The following is a 25,340-nucleotide window of genomic DNA, read 5'->3' as shown; positions in this document are numbered from 1 at the left end:
AAACAAATGAAGAAAGCCCTGTGCCTACCCTTTGTATGCTCTTCTACAGACGTATAGTCCTGACCTCAGGTTACTTAAGCAAAAGACTGTCTTGTATCTGGACTTTTATTTTTCCACTGTTAGCCTCCTTTTCTCCTCCATTTCAGGTATTCAACAGACACAAAAATCTGTCACTACAAAGTGACAGATTGGGCTTCCCTGGTGGCTTAGTGATAAAAAAAAACAAAAAAAATCCACTACCAATGCAGGAGACATGATTTCAATCCCTCATTTGGGAGGATCCCACATGCTGTGGAGGAACTAAGCCCATGCATCACAACTACTGAATCTGTGCTCTAGGGCCTGAGAGCCACAACTACTGAAGTCCCCAAGTCCTAGGGCCTGTGTCCCGTAACAATGGCAGCCACCCAGTACATCCAAAAAGAACGAAAGAAAGAAAGAAAGTGGCTTTTGATAAAGACTTGCTATTGTTCAGTCACTAAGACATGTCTGACTCTTTGTGACCCTATGGACTGAAGCATACCCGGCTTTCCTTTCCTTCACTGTCTCCCAGAGATTTTTCAAATTCATGTCCATTGAGTCAGTGATGCTATCTAACCATCTCATCCTCTGTAGCTCCCTTCTCCCGACTTTAATCCTTCCCAGCATCATGGTCCTTTCCAATGAATCAGCTCTTCACATCAGGTGGCCAAAGTACTGGAGCTTCAGCTTTAGAGTGAACTTCCTATTGAAATCTCCAAAGTGATGCCAAAAACTGGGGACAGTCGTGGCCCTCTGGTAGGGGTAGACACCCTATGAAGTCAAAAGATTTGCTCTCCTAACAACTACCAGCACCCAGCTCCACATATGTATAAAGAGACAACAAGGGAGAAGAGTCCCCTGCATGGATCACTGCCTTGTTGTAGCGAAAGGGTTTGTGTAACTCAATGAAGCTATGAGCCATATCATGCTGGGCCATCCAAGATGGATGATCATAGTGAAGAGTTCTGACAAAATGTGGTCCACTAGAGGGGTAAATGTCAACCCACTCCAGTATTCTTGCCTCAAGAACCCCATTAATAGTATGAAAAGGCAAAAATATATGACACCAAAATATAAGCTCCTCAGATCTGAAGGTGTCCAACATGCTACTGGGGAGGAGTGGAGAGCAATTACTTATAGTTCCAGAGAAAAATGAAGCAGCTGGGCCAAAGTGGAAATGATGCTCAGCTGTGGCTATGTCTGAGGGTGAAAGTAAAGTCTGACACTGTAAAGAAAAATATTGCATAGGAACCTGGAATGTTAGGTACATGAATCAAGGTAAATTGGATGTGGTCAAGCAGGAGACAGGGCTTCCCTTGTGGGTCAGATAGTAAAGAATCTGCCTACAATGTAGGAGACCTGGGTTCGATCCCTGGGTTGGGAAGAACCCCTGGAAAAGGAAATGGCAACCCACTCCAGGATTTTTGTCTGGAGACTCCCATAGACAGAAGAGTCTGGTGGGCTACAGTCTATAAGGTCACAAAGAGTTGGACATGATTGAACGATTAACACTTTCACTTTTCAAGCAGGAGACGGCAAGAGTGAACACTAGCATCTTAGGAATCAGTGAACTATTAATAAAATGGATGGGTGAATTTAATTCAGATGACCATTATATTTACTACTGTGCCCAAGAATCTCTTAAAAGAAATGGAGTAGCCCTCATAGTCAACAAAGAGTTCAAAACCTAGTACTTGGGTGCAATCTCAAAAATTACAGAATGATCTCAGTTTGTTTCCAAGGCAAATCCTTCAACATCACAGTAATCCAAATCCGTGCCCCAACCACTAAGGCCAAAGAAGCTGAAGTTGAATGGTTCTATGAAGACCTCCAAAAACTTCTAGAACTGACACCAAAAAAAAAGATGTCCTTTTCATCATAGGGGATTGAATGCAAAAGTAGGAAGTCAAGAGATACCTGAAGTAACAGGCAATTTGGCCTTGGAGTACTACATGAAGCAGAGCAAAGGCTAACAGAGATTCGTCAAGATAACATGTTGGTCATAGCAAACACCCTCTTCCAACAACACAAGAGACAACTCTACACATGGACATCTCCAGATGGTTAACACAGAAATCAGATTGATTATATTCTTTGCACCTGGATATGGAGAAGCGCCATACAGTCAGCAAAACAAGACCTGGAGTTGACTGTGGCTCAGATCATGAGCTCCTTATTCAAAATCCAGGCTTAAATGGAAGAAACTAGGGAAAACCACTGGAGAAGGAAATGGCACCCCACTCTAGTACTCTTGCCTGGAAAATCCCATGGACCGAGGAGCCTGGTAGGCTGCAGCCCATGGGGTCGCTAAGAGTCGGACACGACTGAGCGACTTCACTTTCACTTTTCACTTTCATGCATTGGAGAAGGAAATGGCAACCCACTCCAGTATTCTTGGCTGGAGAATCCCAGGGACGGAGGAGCCTAGTGGGCTGCCGTCTCTGGGGTCGCACAGAGTCAGACACGACTGAAGCGACTCAGCAGCAGCAGCAGCAGGGAAAACCACTAGGCCATTCAAGTATGACCAAAATCAAATCTGTTATGATTATACAGTGGAGGTGATGAATAGATTGAAAGGATTAGATCTGGTCTGAAGAACTGTAGATGGAAGTTTGTAACATTGTACAGGAGGCAGTGACCAAAACCAAAATCATCCGAAAGAAAAGAAATACAAGAAGGCAATGTGATTGTGTGAGGAGGCTTTATTCATAACTGAGCAAAGAAGAGAAGCAAAAAGTGAGGGAGAAAGGAAAAGATATAAGCAACTGAAAAGAGAGTTCCAGAGAACGGAGAGATAAGAAGCCTTCTTAGCAAAAGAAAACCTATTCTGAACAAAGTTAGGCTGGTCCCATTCCATTTGTAATGTGCAAAATGCCTGCTCTGGCTGGACTGATGTGAAGTCCATGTCCACATAATCTACTCACTATCTCTCCACTGCCCAGAAATATTTAATGTTCTGTTTGTACTAGATTAGTTTCTTATTCCATGAATCTCTGAAAGATGGAAGAAAATTGGACCTAGTATTTAATATATTTCACTTGATTCTAAAGATAATTAAAATTTAAAAAGCATTTCTGAATAATGCCTTAAGTTTTGAACCCTAGGAAAATGGGCATACCAAGTATACAGACACATTTTAATGAGCATTTAAAATAATTTACTTTTGTTTAATTTCATAACTTTTCAGTTCTATATGTCTGTTTTGCAGAAATAAAATGATTCTTTTTAAATATTTTTTATTTTTGTGCTCAGATATATTTTCTGTTGATCTATGAAATGTTCTGTACAAAGCTGTATGGTGGTACAGTTGGGCTAGATACTTTTGTTTTTTAAAATCTTGACTTAGCCAAATATATTTGACCATGTTAAAAACAGTATCTTTTTATTAAAAATTTGATTGCATTAAAAAAGGCCTTCTTAAATGAACAGTGCAAAGTAAAGGAAAACAATAGAATGGGAAAGACTAAAGATTTCTTCAAGAAAATTGGAGATATCAAGGGAACACTTCATTCAAGGATGGGCACAATAAAGGACAGTAAAGGTAAGGACCTGATAGAAGCAGAAGGTATTAAGAACAGGTGGCAAGAATACACAGAAGAACTAGACATAAAAGGTCTTAATGACACAGATAGCCACAGTGGTGTGATCACTCACCTAGAGCCTGACATCCTGGAGTCTGAAGTCAAGTGGGCCTTAGGAAGCATTACTACAAACAAAGTTATTGAAGGTGATGGAATTCCAGCTGAACTATTTAAAATCCTAAAAGATGATGCTGTTAAAGTGCTATACTCAGTATGTCAGCAAATTTGGAAACCCCAGCAGTGGACATAGAACTGGAGAAGTAAGTTTTCATTCCAATCCCAAAGAAGGGCATTGCCAAAGAATGTACAAACTACTGTGCAGTTGTGCTCATTTCACATGCTAGTAAGGTTATGCTCAAAATCCTTCAAGCTAGGTTTCAGTGGTACATGAACTGAGAATTTACAGATGTACAAGATAGATTTAGAAAAGGCAGAGGAACTAGTTTTTGTTGGCTTAAAACTTAATATTGAGAAAACTAAGATCATGGCATCAGGTCCCATCACTTCATGGCAAATAGAAGAGGAAAAAGTGAAAGTATTGACCAATTTTATTTCCTTGGGCTCCAAAATCACTGCAGATGGTGAAATTAAATAACACTTGATCCTTGGAGGAAAAGATATGACAAACCTAGACAGCATGTTAAAAAAGCAGAGACATCACTTTGCCAATAAAGGTCCATCTAGTCTAAGCTATGGCTTTTCCAGTAGTCATGTACAAATGTGAGAGTTTGACTATAAAGAAGGCTGAACACCAAAGAACTGATGCTTTTGAACTGTGGTGTTGGAGAAAACTCTTGAGAGTCCCTTAGACTGCAAGAGATCACACCAGTGAATCCTAAAGGAAACCAGTCTTGAATAGTCACTGGAAGGACTGATGCTGAAGCTGAAGCTCCAATACTTTGGTCACCTGATGTGAAGAGCTGACTCATTAGAAAAGACTTTGATGCTGGGAAAGATTGAAGACAAAGAAGAGTGCAGCAGAGGATGAGATTGTTAGATAGCATCCCTGACTCATTGCACATGAGTCTGAGCAAACTCTGGAAGGTAGGGAAGGACAGAGAAGCCTGGCATGCTGCAGTTGATAGGGTCGAAAAGAGTTGGATACAACTTATCAACAGAACAACAATGTGACACATCTACTGTGGGTTTCCAAGACACCTAAATCCACAAATATATTCCTCCTGACTCAGCTTCTATGTTGCACAGAAGGACACAGGAAACAGTCCATCCTAACTCAGACACATGGAGGTAACTCTGAATACATTTTCTTCACATGATAGGCAAAGGAGTCAGTTCAGTTCAGTCACTCAGTCATGTCCGGCTCTTTGTGACCCCGTGGAAGTAGCATACCAGGCTTCCCTGTCCATCACCAACTCCAAGAGCTTGCTCAAACTTATGTCCATTGAGTCTGCGATGCAATCCAACCATCTCATCCACTGTCATCCCCTTCTCCTCCTGCCTTCCAATCTTTCCTAGCATCAGGGTCTTTTCCAATGAGTCAGTTCTTCACATCAGGTGACCAAAGTATTGGAGTTTCAGCTTCAGCATCAGTCCTTCCAATGAATATTCAGAACTGATTTCCTTTGGGATGGACTGGTTTGATCCCCTTACAGTCTAAGGATCTCTCAAGAGTCTTCTCCAACACCACAGTTCAAAAGCATCAATTCTTCGGCACTCAGCTTTCTTTATAGTCCAACTCTCACATCCATACATGACTACTGGGAAAAACACAGCTTTGACTCAGTTCAGTTCAGTTCAGTTCAGTCGCTCAGTCGTGTTCGACTCTTTGTGACCCCATGAATCGCAGCACGCCAGGACTCCCTGTCCATCACCATCTCCCGGAGTTCACTCAGACTCACATCCATCACTCGAGCCATCAATGATGGCTCAAGAGTCTTCTCCAACATCACAGTTCAAAAGCATCAATTCTTCGGCGCTCAGCTTTCTTCACAGTCCAACTCTCACATCCATACATGACCACTGGAAAAAACCATAGTCTTGACTAGACGGACCTTTGTTGGCAAAGTAATGTCTCTGCTTTTCAATACGCTATCTAGGTTGGTCATAACTTTTCTTCCAAGGAGTAAGCGTCTTTTAATTTCATGGCTGCAGTCATCATCTGCAGTGACTAGATGGACCTTTATTGGCAAAGTAATGTTCCTGCTTTTTAATATGCTGTCTAAGTTGGTCATAACTTTTCTTCCAAGGAGAAAACGTTCTTTTAATTTCATGGCTGCAGTCACCATCTGCCATTTTTAGAAATACATAAACCTAAATATGGGCTTCGCAAATGGCTCAGTGGATAAGAATCCATCTGCTAATGCAAGAGATGCAAGAGACTCGGGTTTGATCCTTGGGTTGGGAAGATCCCTGGAGTAGGAAATGGCAACCCACTCTAGTAGTCTTGCCTGAAAAATTCCATGGACAGAAGAGCCTGGCAGGCTACCGTCAATGTCACAAAGAGCTGGATATGACTGAGTACAGCACAGGACAGCACAGCACAGCTATAAGAATATAGGACCATATAAAGAATTTCTTTGAGTTTGGAATGTAGATTTTCATAGAGAAAAAAGTCATGAGGTCCTGTTAAAATGAGTCTAACAGGTTCGATGCAGGATGTAGGAAGCTTGGTGATGGTGCACTGGGATGACCCAGAGGGATGGTATGGGGAAGGAGATGGGAGGGGAATTCAGGATGGGGAACATGTGTACACCCGTGGCGGATGCATGTTGATGTATGGCAAAACCAATACAATATTGTAAAGTAAAAAAAAAAAAAAAAAAAATGAGTCTAACAAGTCTTAGCCCTAAGTCACTCTGGCGAGAATGTGTTCCTTTGAATGAAAGAGTAAAATCAAAATTTTAATAAAATTTTAATGTGAAGTAGAACATAGTATGTGAAGCTAGTATTAATATTTAATTAATGAAGATTTCATTTCTTAAGGTCTATAAAACAAGAAAAGATTAATCTCATAACCTAGAAGTTTTTACTTCATCATTGTTTCTTCTTTGTTTCTGGCTGAGTTGTAATTTCAAGTGAATAGACAGAGACATGAGGAGAAGGCAGTGGCACTCCACTCCAGTACTCTTGCCTGGAAAATCCCATAGATGGAGGAGCCTGGTAGGCTGCAGTCCATGGGGTAGCTAAGAGTTGGACATGACTGAGCAACTTCCCTTTCACTTTTCACTTTCATGCATTGGAGAAGGAAATGGCAACCCACTCCAGTGTTCTTGCCTGGAGAATCCCATGGACGGAGAAGCCTGGTGGGATGCCGTCTATGGGGTCGCACAGATATGGACATGACTGAAGTGACTTAGCAGCAGCAGCAGCAGCAGACAGAGACATGATACTATATATTGAATAACTTCGAGTAGATATCCATGCTTTTCTTCAGTGTTATCTCTTAGTTAGAATAAAAAAAGCTGAGATGTTGCTCTCTCCAATCCCAAGTACAGAATGCCCCAATGAAGAGGTTTCTTGAGTTACCTTTAGAGAATTATTCCAGTTCTTGGCAGCCTAATCCCACATTTCACTGTGGATCCCAACTTTTCCAGCTGTTCAGATGAGCCATTCATTAAATGGCTGAGTAGAAGTATTCAACCATACTTCTTGCCTTCTCTCACAGTGACTTTTAGGATTGGTTCCACATACCTCCTTTCTCCATCCTTCCCTCTCTCCTTTCCATGCATATTTTTGAGAGCCCATTGTCTTAGGAATAAAGTTACTGTCTGTTAAGATTTACAGTTTAGTGGGGTTGAGATAAAATAAACAAAAATTTCTAATACATTATGGTAAGTGTTATGATACTATGAGAACATAAAGGAGAAACAGCTAGTTTACAGGAATCAGAGGAGGCAGTTTAAACATTTTACCTAACACGAATACACAGACATTTGCATATTCATGTGTCAGTACACATTTTAAAAAATTAGATTGCTATCTTCTCAGAAATAAGATAATAATGACTGTGTTGGCAGATATGCCTGTCTCCACCATAGGAAACACCACTGACCTAACTGAGGGTTAATATATGCAAACTATATGAATTTTCTAGAAGAATGATGGCACATAATTTTGAGATATTAATGCTTTTCTAATCGTTATTGTATTTTCAATAAATATCAAAGTGAAACTTTTATTATATGGATTGTAGAGTGGAAAGCATATCAGATTAGTTAAAAAAAATAGGTGTTATATAATAGTTTCCCACTAGTTATCTATTTTACCCATGATAGTGTATATATGTATGTGTGTGTGTGTGTGTATGTGTGTGTGTGTGTGTCAATGCTACTTTGTCAGTTCGTCCCACCCTCTCCATCCCTGGCTGTGTCCACAAGTTTGTTCTCTATGTCTGCATCTATGTTCCTTTCCATTTGTACAGCAGAATCCAACACAACATTGTAAAGCAATTATCCTCCAATTAAAAAAAAATAAATCCCTTATAAGCAACAAAAATCATGTCTTCCTTTATATATATTTCCCCAAAGCACCTTTATTAATAAACAAAAATATTTTTTAAAGAAATAGGTGTTAGTACTATATAGAGGTATTAACTGTGATTTCAACCAATTTAACTTAATTAAACCAAAGTTTCTTATTGGAAATGTGAGGTTGAGAAAGATTTAGTTTTTTTTCTAGATTTAAATATCTGACTTTTATTGAAAAAATCTACCTTGTATGGTTATAGTAAGACTCTTAAATTATTATAATCTGAAGACAATAGCTTTTAAGTTCCCACTCCTAGAAAGTACCAATATTATTTATGTTTTCTTGCTCCCTATAAAATTTGACCTTGTCTTACTAGTAACACTGTCTCCATCAACTAGCCAAGACCCGTCAGACTGGTTCTAATTAGATCATCAGTGACTTCCCTCTTCTTAATCCAGCCTTCAAAGTTGCTGATAGAGTCAGATACACACACTGATTGCAGACCTTGGTCTCCACAGGAATCTTCTCTGCTGTTCAGCAATGTATCGGTGAGTTCTCTTTTCCCGTGTCTAAAGTTAACTTGTTTAAAATGGCATGACCCACATCAAGGAATGTGTAGATCTCTAGTTCATTATTTGCTTAATATGGAAAAATACTTTTGATATTTAAACTGAAATTTTGTCAAGAAATAGATTTCTCTTTTTTATGTACTAGTGTTCCCTGTCCTCTTCTGTCTCATTCCAAAATGTTTTTCTATATACTTTAAAAACAGTTCAACAAAAGATTAAGATACATGGTGTTTGACAACTGTCTTTTAGTTTGTTTTGCGGAAAATAGAATGTGTTTTTACCTTGAGTTCTATTTGTCCCAAGGCATGTTGTATATTACGGAGAAGGAAACGACAACCCACTCCAGTGTTCTTGCCTGGGAGATCCCATGGACAGAGGATCCTGGTGGGCTACAGTCCATGGGGTTGAACACGACAGAACGACTAAACAGCAACAACAATGTTCTATATTATAGTGCATTATACTATATTACATACTTAATTAAAATTATACATGAGAAAAAAACTGAAGCCAACTGTAAAGATTAAACTTATGCTTCTTTCTGTATATAAATAGTATAAATTTTAAAAACTATATGTGTTTTAAAAGAACAAGAAAAATTTAAGAAGACAATGGGATGAAATTATTATAGTTGGATTTTCAAAAGTAAATCCAATGATGTACCTAGACACAACTTCTCTAATACAGAAATCATAATTATTTTGAGGCTATTTTCTTTAAAAGTTAGAAACTAAATAGTAACAAGTTTACAGTGTACTAGTTTGGACTCTGAAAATTTTATCCTCATATTAAACATTTATTTTCTCTGATTAAAATATTGGCATGTTATTTTTTTTTTAATTTCTGCTTTGAGAAGAAAATAGTTTGAAAAGTATAAAACTCCTAAAGGGATCTTAAAAATGAAGAACATACAGGCTCTGTAATTGATAGAGAGTCCTACAAAGTTATGAGAATTTCAATACCCTCTATATTTGTTCATGAGTCAACGCAGGGTTAGAGATATCACAAATTTAATCAGACTTTTCAAGGCTTCCTGCCTTTTTCAAGTACTTCTTTATAATCCATGATGGTTTTGTATCTACCCTTTTGTCTGCCTTACTTTTTACTATAGAAAATGGCTTTTATTTAAATATATAATCCTATCAAACTAAGATTCTAAATTTGATTTCAGGCTACATTGATCTGAGTCTGGACTTTGTGTAGGGGAGTTATAATGCGGGGGTATTGGAATGAATTTTTCTGAGTATAATCTAATTTGAAGAAAAAAATATTTTCAGTTCTGCTTCATCATAGATGAAAGATATGTATCAACAGAAAACAAACAAAAACTTCCTGATATGAAAATTGTATAGAAAGTGAAGCATAATTATGTTTGAGTTAGCCTAGGCAATGTTCAGAGAATGGGTAGAGTCAAAAGGGATTAAACTTGTTATGCACGTTTGCTGGAATAAATGTACCAACTAGAATGCTTTGAAGAAAGAGGCATATTGAAATATATAGGAAATTTCATTTTTTAACAGTGATTGTTATAGGTTTTTATTTTTTACTGAAATATAATGTATATAAAGTAAAGTATGCATTAAATATTTTTACAACTCAGTGAATTCTCATAAGCTGAACACATTTGTGTCAAAAGCACTCAGATCAAGAAATTAGCCCTCCTGAAGCTTTTTCTTTCTTCATTTCCATTGACTATTTCCAAGGATTTCCATTCTCTATAGGCAATTTCTTTTTCAGGCCACTGGTTCATAACTAGGAAGGCAAATCAGAAACAGGTGGAAAAATTTATCAAATGACGTGCTTCTTTCTTTTTTTCCTCTTTTTTTAACACCAAAAACATTTTGTATCAGGGTGTAACCGATTAGCAGTGTTGTGATAGTTTGAGGTGACCAGTGAAGGGACTTAGCCATAAATATACACGTATCCAGTTTCCCCAAAACCTTACTCCCATCCAGGGTGGCATATAACATTGAACTCTGCTACTTTTTCTTTAAGCATATTTCTGATATGCTTCTTCACTACTTCAGCTACATAGCTCCTTCGTTACTTTACCTGTTCTAAATGAAAACCACTATTTGTCAACAAAGGTCCGTCTAGTCAAGGCTATGGTTTTTCCAGTAGTCATGTATAGATGTGAGAGTTGGACTATAAAGAAAGCTGAGTGCCGAAAAATTGATGCTTTTGAACTGTGGTGTTGGAGGAGCCCCTTGAGAGTCCCTTGGACTGCAAAGAGATTCAACCAGTCCATCCTAGAGGAGATTAGTCCTGGGTGTTCATTGTTGAAGCTGAAACTCCAATACTTTGGCCACCTGATGCAAAGAGCTGACTCATTTGAAAACACCCCGATGCTGGGGAAGATTGAAGGCAGGAGGAGAAGGGGATGACAGAGATGAGATGGTTGGATGGCATCACTAACTCAATGGACATGAGTTTGGGTAAACTCTAGGAGTTGGTGATGGAGAGGGAGGCATGGCATGCTGTGGTTCATGGGGTCGCAAAGAGTCAGACATGACTGAGCAATTGAACTGAACTGAACTGAATTTTAGAATTTAAAAGTTAGAAGAAATTCAGATCAAATACTATTGTTTTCTCCAAATTCTGATTTTATGCTGTCCTTTGAACATGAAGAAATCAACACATTACTTTTATTAAAAAAAATACAACAGAAGGTTAAAGAAAACTTTTTCAGGTATAAGTTTACAGGGAAGAGATTTTGGAAAAGAAGAATATATTTATTAAATAATAATATAATATATAAATATATAATAATATTGATGGACATGTCTGCCTACCGTATCCACCAGCAGGCACTGACAACCAGCAACCACTGACAGCAGACAGAATTTATAGACATTAATATTTCACATGTTTAGACAGATGAAGGTAAACTGAGTACTATTCCAATGAAACAAAATGAACAACTTTAATTTTTACTCAGTAGGATAAGCATTATCTCTCAACTTATAACACATGGATCCCCTCCATTAAATTCACTGGGTACTTATTAAAAGTAGAAAACTTCAGTTCTCATTAAAGAATTCCCATGAATCTCTGGTTGAGGTATGGGAATTGTATTTTTAAAAGTTACACAGTGTAATTCTTATTTATTGATACAGTGTAAAGCCATAAAAAGAAAGGAACTTTTAAGACAGAAAGAACTTAAAGTAGAAATGAAATAGGTCAGCTATTAAAGAGGTGGCCCTCTGTTTTCTTTAAATTGGTATAATTATATATTAATGGGAGGTGTTCTCTTCCCAGTCACCTTTTCCTCCAAGGGAGAAGAGTAGTCATTTACACAATATAGTGATGATTAAGGAAGAGAAGATAATTTCAGAATGTATGGGAAACTGAAGGGTGGATACAGACATAATTTGGGTAGTTTGTGTCTGACAGAGAGGGTGGTCTTACTTGGGTTAAAAATCTATTTGCTTATAGGGAAAAATCTCAATGTAAAATTAATCTAGCAACATCTTCCTTTCTGCCCTGAAATTAGTCAACAGATAGTGATAATGAAGGGTGAGGTGTAGGTCCAGAGATGCCTTATGATGGTGCTCCAAGTGTTTAATGGTCTCTGTCACTTCTCTTTCAGCTGAGATCAGTCCAGGTCTATGTAACAGCTTTTAATGAGTTCTCATTCTGTACTAAGTTCTTTGTGGAAGAAACTGATTTGTTGGGCACCTATATTATGTATTACACCTTTTGTAAAATGCTATCTGATTTAATGTTGACAATCCTTTGAGAAGCTGTTATTATGATCTCTCCTTTAAAAGATAAAATAATTGCAGCTCGGGGTTAGTGAGTGTTGGATCGAGAAGCTGACCCTGACCTTTCTGGCTCTGTAGTCTATTATTTTGACTATAACACTGTCTATTGTGTGTAGGAAGCTAAAAGAAGAGTCTTTGGAAAATTTGCTTTCTAACAAAGAAATGGAAAACACACATATATGCATATACACACATGGAGAAAATGTGTATGCATGTATAGGAATATCTGTTTATATAATGTATAGGCAAAGAAACAAGTCAATACCAGTTAATATTAAAGAATGGACATATATACCAAAGGAGGAAGGAGGGTAGTATAATTTTATTTTCATTGATTGATCTTTAGAAATGTTTTGAAGAATTCATAGACTGTTCTTACTTAATTTTCTTAAAATTGTCTCTGTAATTAAACAAGATAATGTGAACTAACTTTTATGTACTATCTCAAAAGTGATCAGCATTCAATTATATAATTTCTTTCTAAAAAAGATTGCAACATGTGCTATAGTGTAAAAATCAAGTTCATCTTAGTGCACCATTTCATGGAAGAAATTCATTAGTCTGTAATAGCTGTAACTGTCTAGTGAACCTTTGTTATTATTCATTTTTGTCTGCTTTCCTCCAAAATAGCCTTGTTTCAATAAAATATGGGAATAAAGAGAAACATTCAAAAAATAAAACAACATCACAGCTTTCTTTTCAGCACTGAGATTTACGAGCATGCCTGATGCTTTTGTCCTTGAGGATGGGGACACCAGGCAGTTGTGGAGGAGGTCTTCTAAGACTGTCAGTGCTGAAATGGGTGTTCTGTCTGCATTTCACGGCTTTCTCAGGATTAGAGTTCAGAGGAATTCGGCTAAGTACGTTTCAAAGCGTACTCCTTTGGACATACTCTCATCGAAGATGGTGGATGAGAATTTTGAAGAATGGTCTCACTGTTTCAAGCATAATTTGAAAGTTTTGAAATGAGTGGGTTAGAGAATAGGAAAATTTTAAGAGGTTGAGAAAGAAAAGTGGGCTGCAGAGGTACCACGTCGTGCCAGAACCTGCAAGCCCAGCCTTCTCCTATGTACATACATGGCCTGCATGATTGAGCAATTTCTGAGATTTTTAGAATAATAACTCCAAGATAATAGAAATAAGCTTATGTTATTTGCCAACAACAAAATAGAGATATATGCTTCCTGTCTACCAGCCTCAGAGGTCTACTTAGAAGACTATCCATTGAATGATAACATTGTTCCTTGAAAATATAACTTTTATATCTTTTGACACATGAGACAGTTAAATCAGCATAGCAGTAGCACTACTGAGGTAGATAGAGGAGGCATTGTGGGGATGGTATAGCATTGTGGGGATGGTATAGCATTGTGATTAAGAAGCTATGTTTGCCATCAGACAGACTGGAGTTTGCAATCAGATATTTTGGATTCCAAAATATATTTGTGGATTCCAAAGTATTATATAGTCACCATTAAATTGTATCTTGCAATCTTTCATCTGAAGATGTCAGATGATATCTTTTTTGAAGCTGCAGAAGCAGATACAGAAGGATTTAGCACTCTTTAAAGTTGAGCTATACGTCAGTGCACAACAAAGTAATAATTGCCATCATTTGTTTCACATGTGCAGTGTGCTACCTACTGTTCTAAAATATCATGTGCATTTAATCTTTATTAAAAAAAGCAATGGTTATATTATTATACCTATTTTCTAGATGAGGAAACTGAGGCTTAGTCAAGTAACAATATTTGCCCAGAGGTGATAAATGGAAGAACTGGTAATTAACCCAGGTCTGTGTGTATGTGTGTGTCTGTTAGTCACTCAGTCATGTCCAACTCTGTGCAACCCCATGGACTGTAGCCTGCCATACTCATCTGTCCAGGAGAATCTCCAGGTTAGAATACCAGAGTGGGTTGCCATTCCCTTGTCCAGGGGAACTTCCCAACCCAGGGATCGAACCTGAGTATCCCGTATTGCAGGCTGATTCTTTACCATCTGAGCCACAGGGAAGCCCTAACCTCGGTCTATCTGATTGCAAACATAGGTTCTTAATCACAATGCTATACCATCCCCACAATGCCTCCTCTATCTACCTCAGTACTGCTATGCTGCTATGCTGATTTAACTGTCTCATGTGTCAAAAGATATAAAGGTTATATTTTCAAGGAACAATGTTATCATTCAATGGATAGTCTTCTAAGTAGACCTCTGAGGCTAGTAGACAGGAAGCATTTCTCTCTCTGTTCTATAAATTAAGGGATACCATAGGCCACCTCATGCGAAGAATTGACTCATTGGAAAAGACTCTGATGCTGGGAGGGATTGGGGGCAGGAGGAGAAGGGGACGACAGAGGATGAAATGGCTGGATGGCATCACTGACTCAATGGACATGAGTCTGAGTGAACTCCGGGGGTTGGTGATGGACAGGGAGGCCTGGCGTGCTGCAATTCATGGGGTTGCAAAGAGTCGGACACGACTGAGCGACTGAACTGAACTGAACTGAACAGTCAAAGATTAGGTAATTCACATGTGATCACATGAATGAGTGAGTCAGTCAATACTAAAGATGGAATCTGTCCTCCCAGTTCACCTGTGTACTGAGTCCAGTGTTACCAAGTAGCAGAGTTAGACTAACACAGGTGTCTACCTGACCCAGGAGATATTATTGTTGCTGTTGTTATTACTGCCATTTGAATTTGTATAGAAATGTATGGACTTTAAAAAATTGATTATTGCACATTAAAAGCTTATCAGATCATAGTAAAATTCAGAAGATATATATATATGTATATATAGTAGGATATATATGTATATACATATATATGGATATATTATATATGCACATATGTTCTTTACACAAAACTTCAACATATAATCTTATTTGACACCTATCAACAACTGTGAGGCAGACAATTTTAATATGATCATGATTTTACAGATAGGAAAACCAAAGATTAGGAAGACTGAGACTTCCAAATCTCTAAGTGATTGGTAGAACTGGAGTTTGAACATACACCTCTAACTCTGGGCCTGAACTCTCTAATACTCCCTGCTGCCACCACCACATCATGATCCCTAGAATCTCAAGTGCTTTCTTGGTTGTACTATGTGCTCAGTCACTCATGGACTGTAGCCCGCCAGGCTCCTCTGTCCATGAGATTTTCCAGGCAAGAATACTGGATTGGGTTGCCATGCCCTCCTCCAAGGGATCTTCCCAACCCAGGGATCAAACTCAACCCAGGGATCGAACCTGCACTGCGGGTGGATTCTCTACCATCTGAGCTACCAGGGAATCCCACTCTCTTGGTTAAGCAGAGATAACTTTCCTTGCTCTTTAAATAATTAGCTTAACCTTAGTGTCTTCACTTCCCTAGTCCAGAAAATAGCAAAGATAATAAATAATACATATAAAATATTTCAAAGCAATCTTTCAAACCTTAAAATACATTCAAGTCATTATTAAGCACTTGGATATATATTACTGGATCCAACAGCAAAGCTAGATTTGGGCTTCTTAAGCAGAGTTCTAAAGCTTTGCACTAAACTGTATACTTCATGGCTGATCATTGGCTTGATTTACAGATTTTTAGAGTTAGGCAGCTCCAAAGATGAGTACTTTTACACATTTTCTTTACCAGTTGAATCATTTTTACACACAGGTCAGTTCAGTTCAGTTGCTCAGTCATGTCCACGCCAGGCTTCCTTGTCTATCACCAACTCCCAGAGCTTGCTCAAATAATGTCTATTGAGTTTGTAATGCCGTCCAATCATCTCATCTTCTGTCATCCCCTTCTCCTCCTGCCTTCAGTCTTTTCCAGCATCAGGGTCTTTTCCAATTTGCCAGCTTTTCAAAGGTGGCCAAAGTTTTGGAGTTTCAGCTTCAGCATCAGCCCTTCCAATGAATATTCAGAACTGATCTCCTTTAGAATGGACTGGTTGGATCTCCTTGCAGTCCAAGGGACTCTCAAGGGTCTTCTCCAACACCACAGTTCAAAAGCATCAATTCTTCAGCGCTTAGCTTTCTCGATGGTCCGACTCTCACATCCATACCTGACTGCTGGAAAAACCATAGCTTTGACTAGATGGACCTTTGTCAGCAAAGTAATGTCTCTGCTTTTTAATATGCTGTCTAGGTTTGTCATAGCTTTTCCTCCAAGGAGCAAGCACCTTTTAATTTCATGGCTGCAGTCACTATCTGCGGTGATTTTGGAGCCCAGGAAAGTAAAGTCTCTCACTGTTTCCATTGTTTCCCCATCTGTTTACACACAAGATTCATGCAAACCCCTGCTGTATGGAGCAGTGTTGCTATGGGTGGAGTGGGACTGAGACTTGGAGGCCTTACCTGCTCTATCATCTCCTTATCCCCTCAGGCACATGAGGGAATTGAGGGATTTTTCAACCTGCTTTGAAAGCAACTTAATTCTTCATTATGAAGGAGGAATAATGACAAAGCCAACATTTGTTGACCATGTACTGTTTACTTGTCATGATGCCAATTGCTCTATATGTGTTATTTCATTTACGCTTGAAAGAACCAGACAGTTAGGTTCTATCATTATGTCTATAGGAGGGGAAATGCAGACCTAGAGGGGGTAACTTGCTTGCAGCAAGTGAGAAGCAGAACTGGGCCTAAACCCAAGCTGTTTGACCCCAAAGCCCAGACCTATATCCACTAAACAAGAAAATAGAAGTTATTTGCATAAAGTCATAGAACTTGTTACAATGAATCCTAAGTGGGATCTTGGTTTCCTTTTTTATTAGCATCAGACTTATTACTCGTATCTCAAAATTGTGTGGCCAGAGAATACTAAGTAAAATACTTTATGCATCTCTCATATATAAAACTTGCAAGGTAATTAGTAAAACTATTTCTTGAATGTCCTCTTGTCACAAAGATCATTACATTAAAAAATCACAATTTACCTTGGTTGCAACTAATCTGTTTTGCATAATGGATTAGTTCCAGTTCAGCTATGACTGAGAGGAAACTTAAAGTGTCTTATATAAAATGTCATTTTATTTCAGTTTAATGTAAGGCAAGTTTGGAGTTAGGAAAGTAATGGCTGATAGGGAGATTCACCAAGTATTTAGGAATCCAGGCTTCCATTGCTGTGCTGTCCCATGAGCATGAACATACAGCCTCCCAATCATGGTTCAGTGTGATTGCCTGAACTCCAACTAGCACATTAGGATTCTACCCACTGGGATAGAGACTCCACTGGTCAGAACTTAAATCCATATGGAGATTCATGAATAAGGGACACTTCTATTTTCCAGGGGGCCATATGTCCAACCAGAAGTCAAAGATTCTACAACTAAGGAAAATATTTGGAATAGGCACCCATGAGTCTCTAGCACAGACATGCTAAATTTGAATGATGAGAGGTATGTCCTGTTGTGAACAGTAGGCAGATAGACACATGGGTATGAAGTTTAGACAAGTGATCTGCATATATAGATTTGGTAGCCATTAGCATTTAGATGTGAATTAAAGCCACAGACATTGGTGACTGAAAATATTTAGTTCTTTTGGATAGGATAATACTTTTCTTATACTTTTATGGTGTTAATTTGGACTATTAATTCTACCCTATGTTAATATGAATCTGAGCATATTTCACTGCTACTATACAATGAAAATACATTAAATTATAACTAAGTTAAGGTGAGTATATAATCCAATGATTAATTTTACAAATTCATGTTCCATCCAAAAGTTAAAACTCAATACATCCGTTATATTATAGGTCAGCAATTGGTACAGGAAATTCACTAACCAAAAATCCCACTTTTGTAAGAATAATATAAACATTAACAGAATCCATACACTTTCCAATTCTTCCTCATTGTTAAATTAATTCATATGGGTTTTATTATGTACATAAACTTCTAGATTTTCTAAGGGATTCTTTGTATATGGCATACAATGCTTGCCAGGGAAAAAACAATGAGGAGGACACCACAGAGTCTTAACACATGTTCCAGCTGGCACATTCTAATTTTAAGGCCCATCAGTGATTTGTACAAAATGCAATTTTACAAGTTTGGGACTTTTAAAACTGGCTTAGGTGTAAGTAGTCAAGAAACTTTATGACTTTCTCATATAAAATTCAGATTATTTCAATTGACCATGTCATTTGACCATGCCAAATAATCTGGCATCATCCATTAGAAAAATGATACGTGTGAAAAATTATGCTAAAGTTGATTGCTTAGAAAATTGTAAATTTTAATTGTAATAATGTTGAACATTTCTTAGGTTATTTGAGGCATGGAACACTAGCTTTGGTGGAAACTAAAGTGTATGTAGATCAATTAAAATTCCAAATGTTTCTTACAAATGAAAAAATGAGAGCATATCCAACACCATTTAAATTGGGAATTACGAGTTGCTGGAACTTCTGGGATGTTGAATGTGCTCTCAGATTTCTCATCTGAAAAAAACTTATATGAAGGGACTTAGTTCTTAAATAAAAGCTCTAATATAGAGACACAGGTCACTGGTCTTTCAGTTCAGAGTTATTTCTGCTACATCATGTGAACTGTTATAAGAGGCATCTAGACAAAGTCATGGGAAAGATTTGGTAGGAGGACATCTAATGCTACAAAAAATTCTGAAGGTCAGTGCCGTATATTAGCAGCTTCAAGAATGGCTCTGGGTCAGTTTTCTCATTTTTTTCTTCTGATACTCCTGCCAAAATTACTCATGTACTCCCTGTTGATGCTTGTTTTTCTTCCACATTTTCAAGTGCATACAATTCCCTATGGCTGGCTGCAATGATGTCTCAACATTTCTATGTGAAACTGCTGCCTTTAAAATTGCCTACTCAGGTCATTTTGACTTACTATGTTGACCTGGAAAGTTTAAAGAAAATAAAGCAAATATGTTACTGTAATTAAGGACTAAAATAGCTCACTTTATAAGTATATAGACCCATATCTAGTTACTTAATACAATCTTTAAATTTTTGTATCCCATCTATCTGTGACTATAAATTTCTAGAGGTCAGGCAGAGTGCCAACCTAAATCTCAGTTTGTAGTTTCCTGTGCTATACAATATCTGGCTGGGAACTTAACAAAGAGCAGGTTGAAAACACAGTTGAGATCAGAGACATTCCTTACTGTTGAATTGTCATTAATGCTTATATAATAACAAGTGTCCAAAAAAGTCTGATGATAACATATGTGTAATCACAAATTCCTTTTAATATAGGCAGGATGAAAAATATTATCACTTGAGTTTTATGGTCAGTTAAATACAAGAATCATTAAGCTATGGGTTTTGTCTAAGTTAACAGTTAGTGGTAGGGTTTTCTGTCTTTTCCAATATTTACTAAAAACTTACTATTGCATTAAGTAATACAATGCTTATTAAAAATTTACTACTGCACTCAGTAATACTGTATTCTTATGTCTATGATTTTAATAACTTTTAGCTTCTTTATAATGTGAAAATGCCACACAGAGCCATTTCAATAATTAGTGAAGTGTTGTTAGATAAAAAATTATCTTAGAGCCTGATATAAATAATTTCACACTGCCCCCCCCACATAAAATTGTTTTCACTAAATAATAATTGGTGCTATTTTCCAGTATTGAGGAACATATTAAGATTATTATAAAATTAATTTTTGTTTCTATGCTAAGAATATTACAGAGAATATTGTTCATGACATTACCGAGTATTCTATTAGAATCTAAAAGAATTTCACTGCAGCCAAATAATTGTTCAGGTTTTATATTATGGGTACTGTGAAGAATGTACATGAACAGGGTTTATTGTTTTCCTTGTTTTGTTTTTGAGTTGGCTGCTAGAAAGCTTCAAATTTTGTGGTCTGACTTGAGGAAGTATCCAGAAGGGGAATTATGATAAGTAGTTTTAGTACTAGTCTCATTTTGTGTTTTCACTTATGTTTTACTTTCTTCCTGCATCTCTAAATAAAACAATATATAAATGTAATTTAATGCTATATATATTTTAATGATTATTAAATGTAAGTATATATCTACTGGAGTGGGTAGCCATTCCCTTTTCCAGAGGATCTTCCCAACCTAGGGATTGAGCCCAGGTCTCCTGCATTGCAGGCAGATACTTTACCATATGAGCCACCAGAGAAACCCATATATCTTTATGGGGGTACCTTAAATCAATCTAGAACAAGATAGAATATAAATTAAAACATTTATAATAAAAACAATGAGCTTCCCACCATTTATCTTGGTGCTATAAAAAGAAAATGGAAACAACTGTCTAGAAATTAGATTACTACTTTGCTATGACTGTAACTTCTCTTTGAGAACTATTCATAGTTATTATTGTAGGGAATACACACATAATTCAGTCCAAGGGGCTGGCTGATGCTATCAGATAATTTATATGTATATTCGTATAACAGTGGACACAACACAAACATGTTGTTTGTAACTTTATAAGGAGTAATGCATTCGTATTTCTTAAAAGAAAACAAAACATGGCAATGAAAACATATGATCCATGAACATATATTCAAAATTTTGGTTCCACCTTGGATATTTTAATAGTGTCGTTCTAGTTCATAGTAAGACTCTAATCTCATAAGATTGAAGATCTTACCAGTACCTGTGTATACAAGCCTTCCACAAAGCACAAAGTATCTGAAGTATTTGTGTGGATGAAACAAGCAGGCACACTCTATGATATAGAGAAATGAGCTAAATATAAAATAAAACCTGAATCAATATTTATCAATTGATATTTTAAAACTGAAGCACTGACTGAGGGAACTGGTAATGTCATAAGTTGTGTGTTCAGTTGTGTTCGACTCTTCGTGACCCCATGGACTGTAGCCTGCCAGGCTCCTTTGTCCGTGGGATTTTCCAGGCAAGAGTACTGGAGTAGGTTGTTGTTTCCTCTTCCAGGGGATCTTCCTGACCAAGGGATCGAATCCATGTCTCCTGCATTAGCAGGGGGATTCTTTACTTTGCCACTGAGCCAGAGAGGCAGCTATAGGGTCACAAAGAGTCGGACACCACTTGGTGACTGAACATGAGCATGAAAACATCATAAGGGACTATGCTGTTACTTCATCATGATATCTTTCCTTATGCTTTTGTTTGAATATCGTAATTATGTACAGACATTTGATGATCCCAAATAATATACGTCTCCTGAAATTAATGTCCCCTTATTTTATCATTTTTCCGTGCTGCAATAATACTTAACAGTAGCTAGATAAAATCACAGTTGGAAAATTATATATTTTAAACAGGTAAAATAAGCATATTAACCAAAAGTTTAATTATTACATTAAAGTGTTTTAGGAAAATCATGTTTTACTTAAATAGTAAATAGTCTTCATAATGACTGACTTGTCTTTTCCTGTGTGCAGTATTCCAGTTTTGTGTGTAAGACTGAGGCAGACCAGAGTGCTGTGAAAGACAGGAGGTTGAAACCCATACTGTGGTACTGACAAATGATCAGTTCAATTTGGAGTAATCAACTTTTATTCAGTTCCCTCTGTGAATGTATCTTGAGCAGCAGAGTGGTCAGAGAATAGAGATAAGTAAGGCTCAGACATTATCCTCAAGGGAACTCAAAATGTACATTCTGATGTGACACTTAGGGGTGAATAAAACTTACTGAAGTGGAGGGGACTTTTCTGAACTGAATCTTATGTATACAGAGGCATCTATGATGAAAGCAAAATACAAACTCTAAGTTACTCTATATAGGAGGTAGCAGGAGCAAAGACAAACAGCCAGAAAGCTCATGCGGAAGAAGGGGAATGCCAGGCCAACTGAGGCCAACTTGGATTTCAAGTGGTTTCAGTCATTGGCTCTATCATTTCCAGAAGAACAGTTTACTGTAATAGACAATGATTTAGAGATTAGGGAAATAAGCTGTAGGATGAGTTTTAGTGAGATTTGTCAGAACAAGGTCAGTGGTAATGGGATTAGAGACATGTTGCATTAGATTTGCCATGTAGTTGAGACTAAAAACTGCAATTATTATAAGTTCTCAACACAATTAACATTGACTTGTAGGACGGTGCTTACAACAGCCATCAGTAATCTGTGGCCCAAGAGCCAAACCTGTACCACCATCTATTTTTGTACAGTGCTTGAGCTAAGAATTATAGCTTTTAAATGGTTGAAATGAATAAAAAAAAATTTATAAGTGAAAATTATACAAAATTCAAATTTCGGTGTGCAGAAATAAAGTTTTATTGAACACAGCCATATTCATTTTTGTTTATATTAGCTGTAGCTGCCTTTAAACTACAATGGCATAGCTGACTAGTTGCAATAGAAATCCAGAAATCTGCTACTACTATGGGACCTTCACAGAAATCTGTTAAAATTACTATGAAAGTGAAAGTGAAAGTTGCTCAGTCCTGTCAACTCTTTGTGACCCCATGGACTATACAGTCCATGGAATTCTGCAGGTCAGAATACTGGAGTGGGTAGCCTTTCCCTTCACCAGGGGATCTTCCCAACCCAGGAATCAAACCCAGATCTCCCTCATTGCAGGAGGAGTCTTTACCAGCTGAACCACAAGGGAAGCCTGCAGTTACTACGCGGCCTTCACCAAAAACTTTGCTGATCTGTAGCTTAAGTAGTTAATAATGTATTGAGATCACCAGCTTTATAGATGTTGTGCACATGTTCATTCAAAACAGCTCAACTGGACTGAGCAAATGAAACATTCCAGCTAAGAATATTAGCACTGCTCACCCTTACAGAAGGGTCTTCCCTCATAGCTCAGTCGGTAAAGAATCTGCCTGCAATGCAGGAGATCCAGGTTCGATTCCTGGGTCAGGAAGATCCTCTGGAGAAGGAAATGGCAACCCACTTGCCTGGAAAATCCCATGGACAGAGGAGCCTGGCAGTCCATGGGGTCGCAAGAGTCGGATACAACTTAGCAACTAAACCACCACCACCCTTATGGAGACTGGAGAGCGAGTTCAATATCCATTATTAATCAGTCCATGGTGGTAGTTTTACATTGGCATTTGTTTTGGTAAACTTTCTGCTGAAGCACTGTGAGCCTTGTCATATGGTTCTCCAATGCTTGCCATGAGGTTTATCTGTGATAGTATAAATACCTTTTTCCCCCTCACATTTTTATTAATGCTCCTGCTTTTCCTTGTACACTATTCTAGAAAATGACACATTAAGAAGTGATCATGATAATGCAACTCTGGACTTGCCTTCTGGCAATTTGGGGCTTATAAAAATATGCCATGCCGTGCTAAGTCTCTTCAGTCGTGTCCAACTCTGTGTGACCCTATGGACTGTAGGCCACCAGGTTCCTCTGTCCATGGGATTCTCCAAGAACACTGGAGTGGGTTGCCATTTCCTCTTCCAGTGTCTCTTCCTGACCAAGGGATCAAGCCAGAATCTCTTAAGTCTCCTGCATTGGCAGGCTGGTTTTTTACCACTATGTATAACCATATTTTTTGCCACATATATAACCATATTTTAACTGCTATATTCACCTGTTACATTCACTGTCTATTTAAACATGTCGTAGTTGAAAAGAAAAATCTTAGAAAGAAAGAAATTTGATACCACTGAAGCTATTAGAATTTATCTAGTCTATCTGAAGGTAGTTTTACATGAGGAGGTTCAGAAAATTTTCAACAGACCCCAGTCATAATTGGACAAGGGTTTATGTGCAGGAAGGGGTTAGTTACACAGGTGTCTGTTGATACATAAAATAGATTTGTTCCTCTATTTTTTTTTTTTTTAGCACATTTCCACTACATCTAATTTGGAGCAATTCAACACTGAACCACTTGCAGAGCTGCTGCTGCTGCTAAGTCACTTCAGTCATGTCCGACTCTGTGCGACCCCATAGACGGCAGCCCAACAGGCTCCCCCGTCCCTGGGATTCTCCAGGCAAGAATACTGGAGTGGGTCGCCATTTCCTTCTCCAATGCATGAAAGTGAAAAGTGAAAGTGAAGTCTCTTAGTCGTGTCCGACTGTGCGACCCCATGGACTGCAGCCTTCCAGGCTCCTCCATCCATGAGATTTTCCAGGCAAGAGTACTGGAGTGGGGTGCCATTGCCTTCTCCGAATCACTTGCAGAGAGAGCAAACCAAAAAGTAATTAAGAAACAGGGTTAATCAGTTTGAAAAACAATGCCATACAGGGAAGGGAAGAGATGTTTCCAATGACAAAATCTCAGTAATATGGACATTGCCATTATTATTAATAATTAAAATAATGATAATAGTAATTCTTACTATTTGTACAATGATTTTCTACTTGGCAGCTCAAAGTAATAAAATATTTTATCATTTTTTCTCTCTAAGAGCTTATCAAATTAGGAAGGGACTATAGTTCTTATCCTTGTCTTTCATATGTAGAAAATAAGGGAGAGAATAGAATCTTCTGGTATCACACTGTACAATAAATAAGCTGGTGATCAGAATCAAAAATTTACTCTCTTAATTATTCAGAGTGTTTTTAATGGGTTCTCTTGGTTTATTCTCTGCTATCCCTATTATTTCCCTCAAAGCCACCAAAGACAGAGCATCTCTAAAATAGTTTTGAGAGGTGGGAGAGAGAAACAGAAGACACAGTAGTATCTCAAACAAGTTAGAGATAGGAACTCCATGAAAAGACATGTATATTAATGCATATATATGGAATCTAGAAAAAAGATACAGCTGAATTTGTTTGCATGGCATAAATAGAGATGCAGGTGTAGAGAATGGACATGTAGACATGGGTGGGGGAAGGAAAGGGTAGGACAAATGGAGAGAGTAGCACTGATATATATACACTATCACATGTAAAATAGTTAGCTAATGGGAAGCTGCTGTATAGCACAGGAAGCTCAGTGCAGTGCTCTGTGATGACCCAGAGAGGATTGGGTGGGGAGGATGGGAGGGAAGTTCAAGAGGGAGGGGATACATGTATACATACAGCTGACTCACTTTGCTGTACAGCAGAAACTAACACAATATTATAAAGCAACTACACTC

General features: G+C 37.8%; 1 protein-coding gene across 1 annotated transcript in view; it reads left to right on the top strand.

The window, feature by feature from the left end:
• The first annotated feature begins 8,498 nt into the window (after nucleotides 1-8,498).
• Nucleotides 8,499-25,340, top strand: part of LOC109560047 (transmembrane protease serine 11E-like) — a 57,027-nt gene continuing 40,185 nt past the window's right edge. The window contains exon 1 of the mRNA XM_070790974.1: nucleotides 8,499-8,578. Coding sequence (XP_070647075.1) covers nucleotides 8,571-8,578 — 8 coding nt within the window. The 5' untranslated portion in view covers nucleotides 8,499-8,570. The remainder of the gene's footprint in view (nucleotides 8,579-25,340) is intronic.

The sequence above is a fragment of the Bos indicus genome, chromosome 6 (assembly GCF_029378745.1).
Source record: "Bos indicus isolate NIAB-ARS_2022 breed Sahiwal x Tharparkar chromosome 6, NIAB-ARS_B.indTharparkar_mat_pri_1.0, whole genome shotgun sequence".
NCBI classification, from domain to species: domain Eukaryota; kingdom Metazoa; phylum Chordata; class Mammalia; order Artiodactyla; family Bovidae; genus Bos; species Bos indicus.
This window is presented reverse-complemented; position numbering and strand designations above follow the sequence as displayed.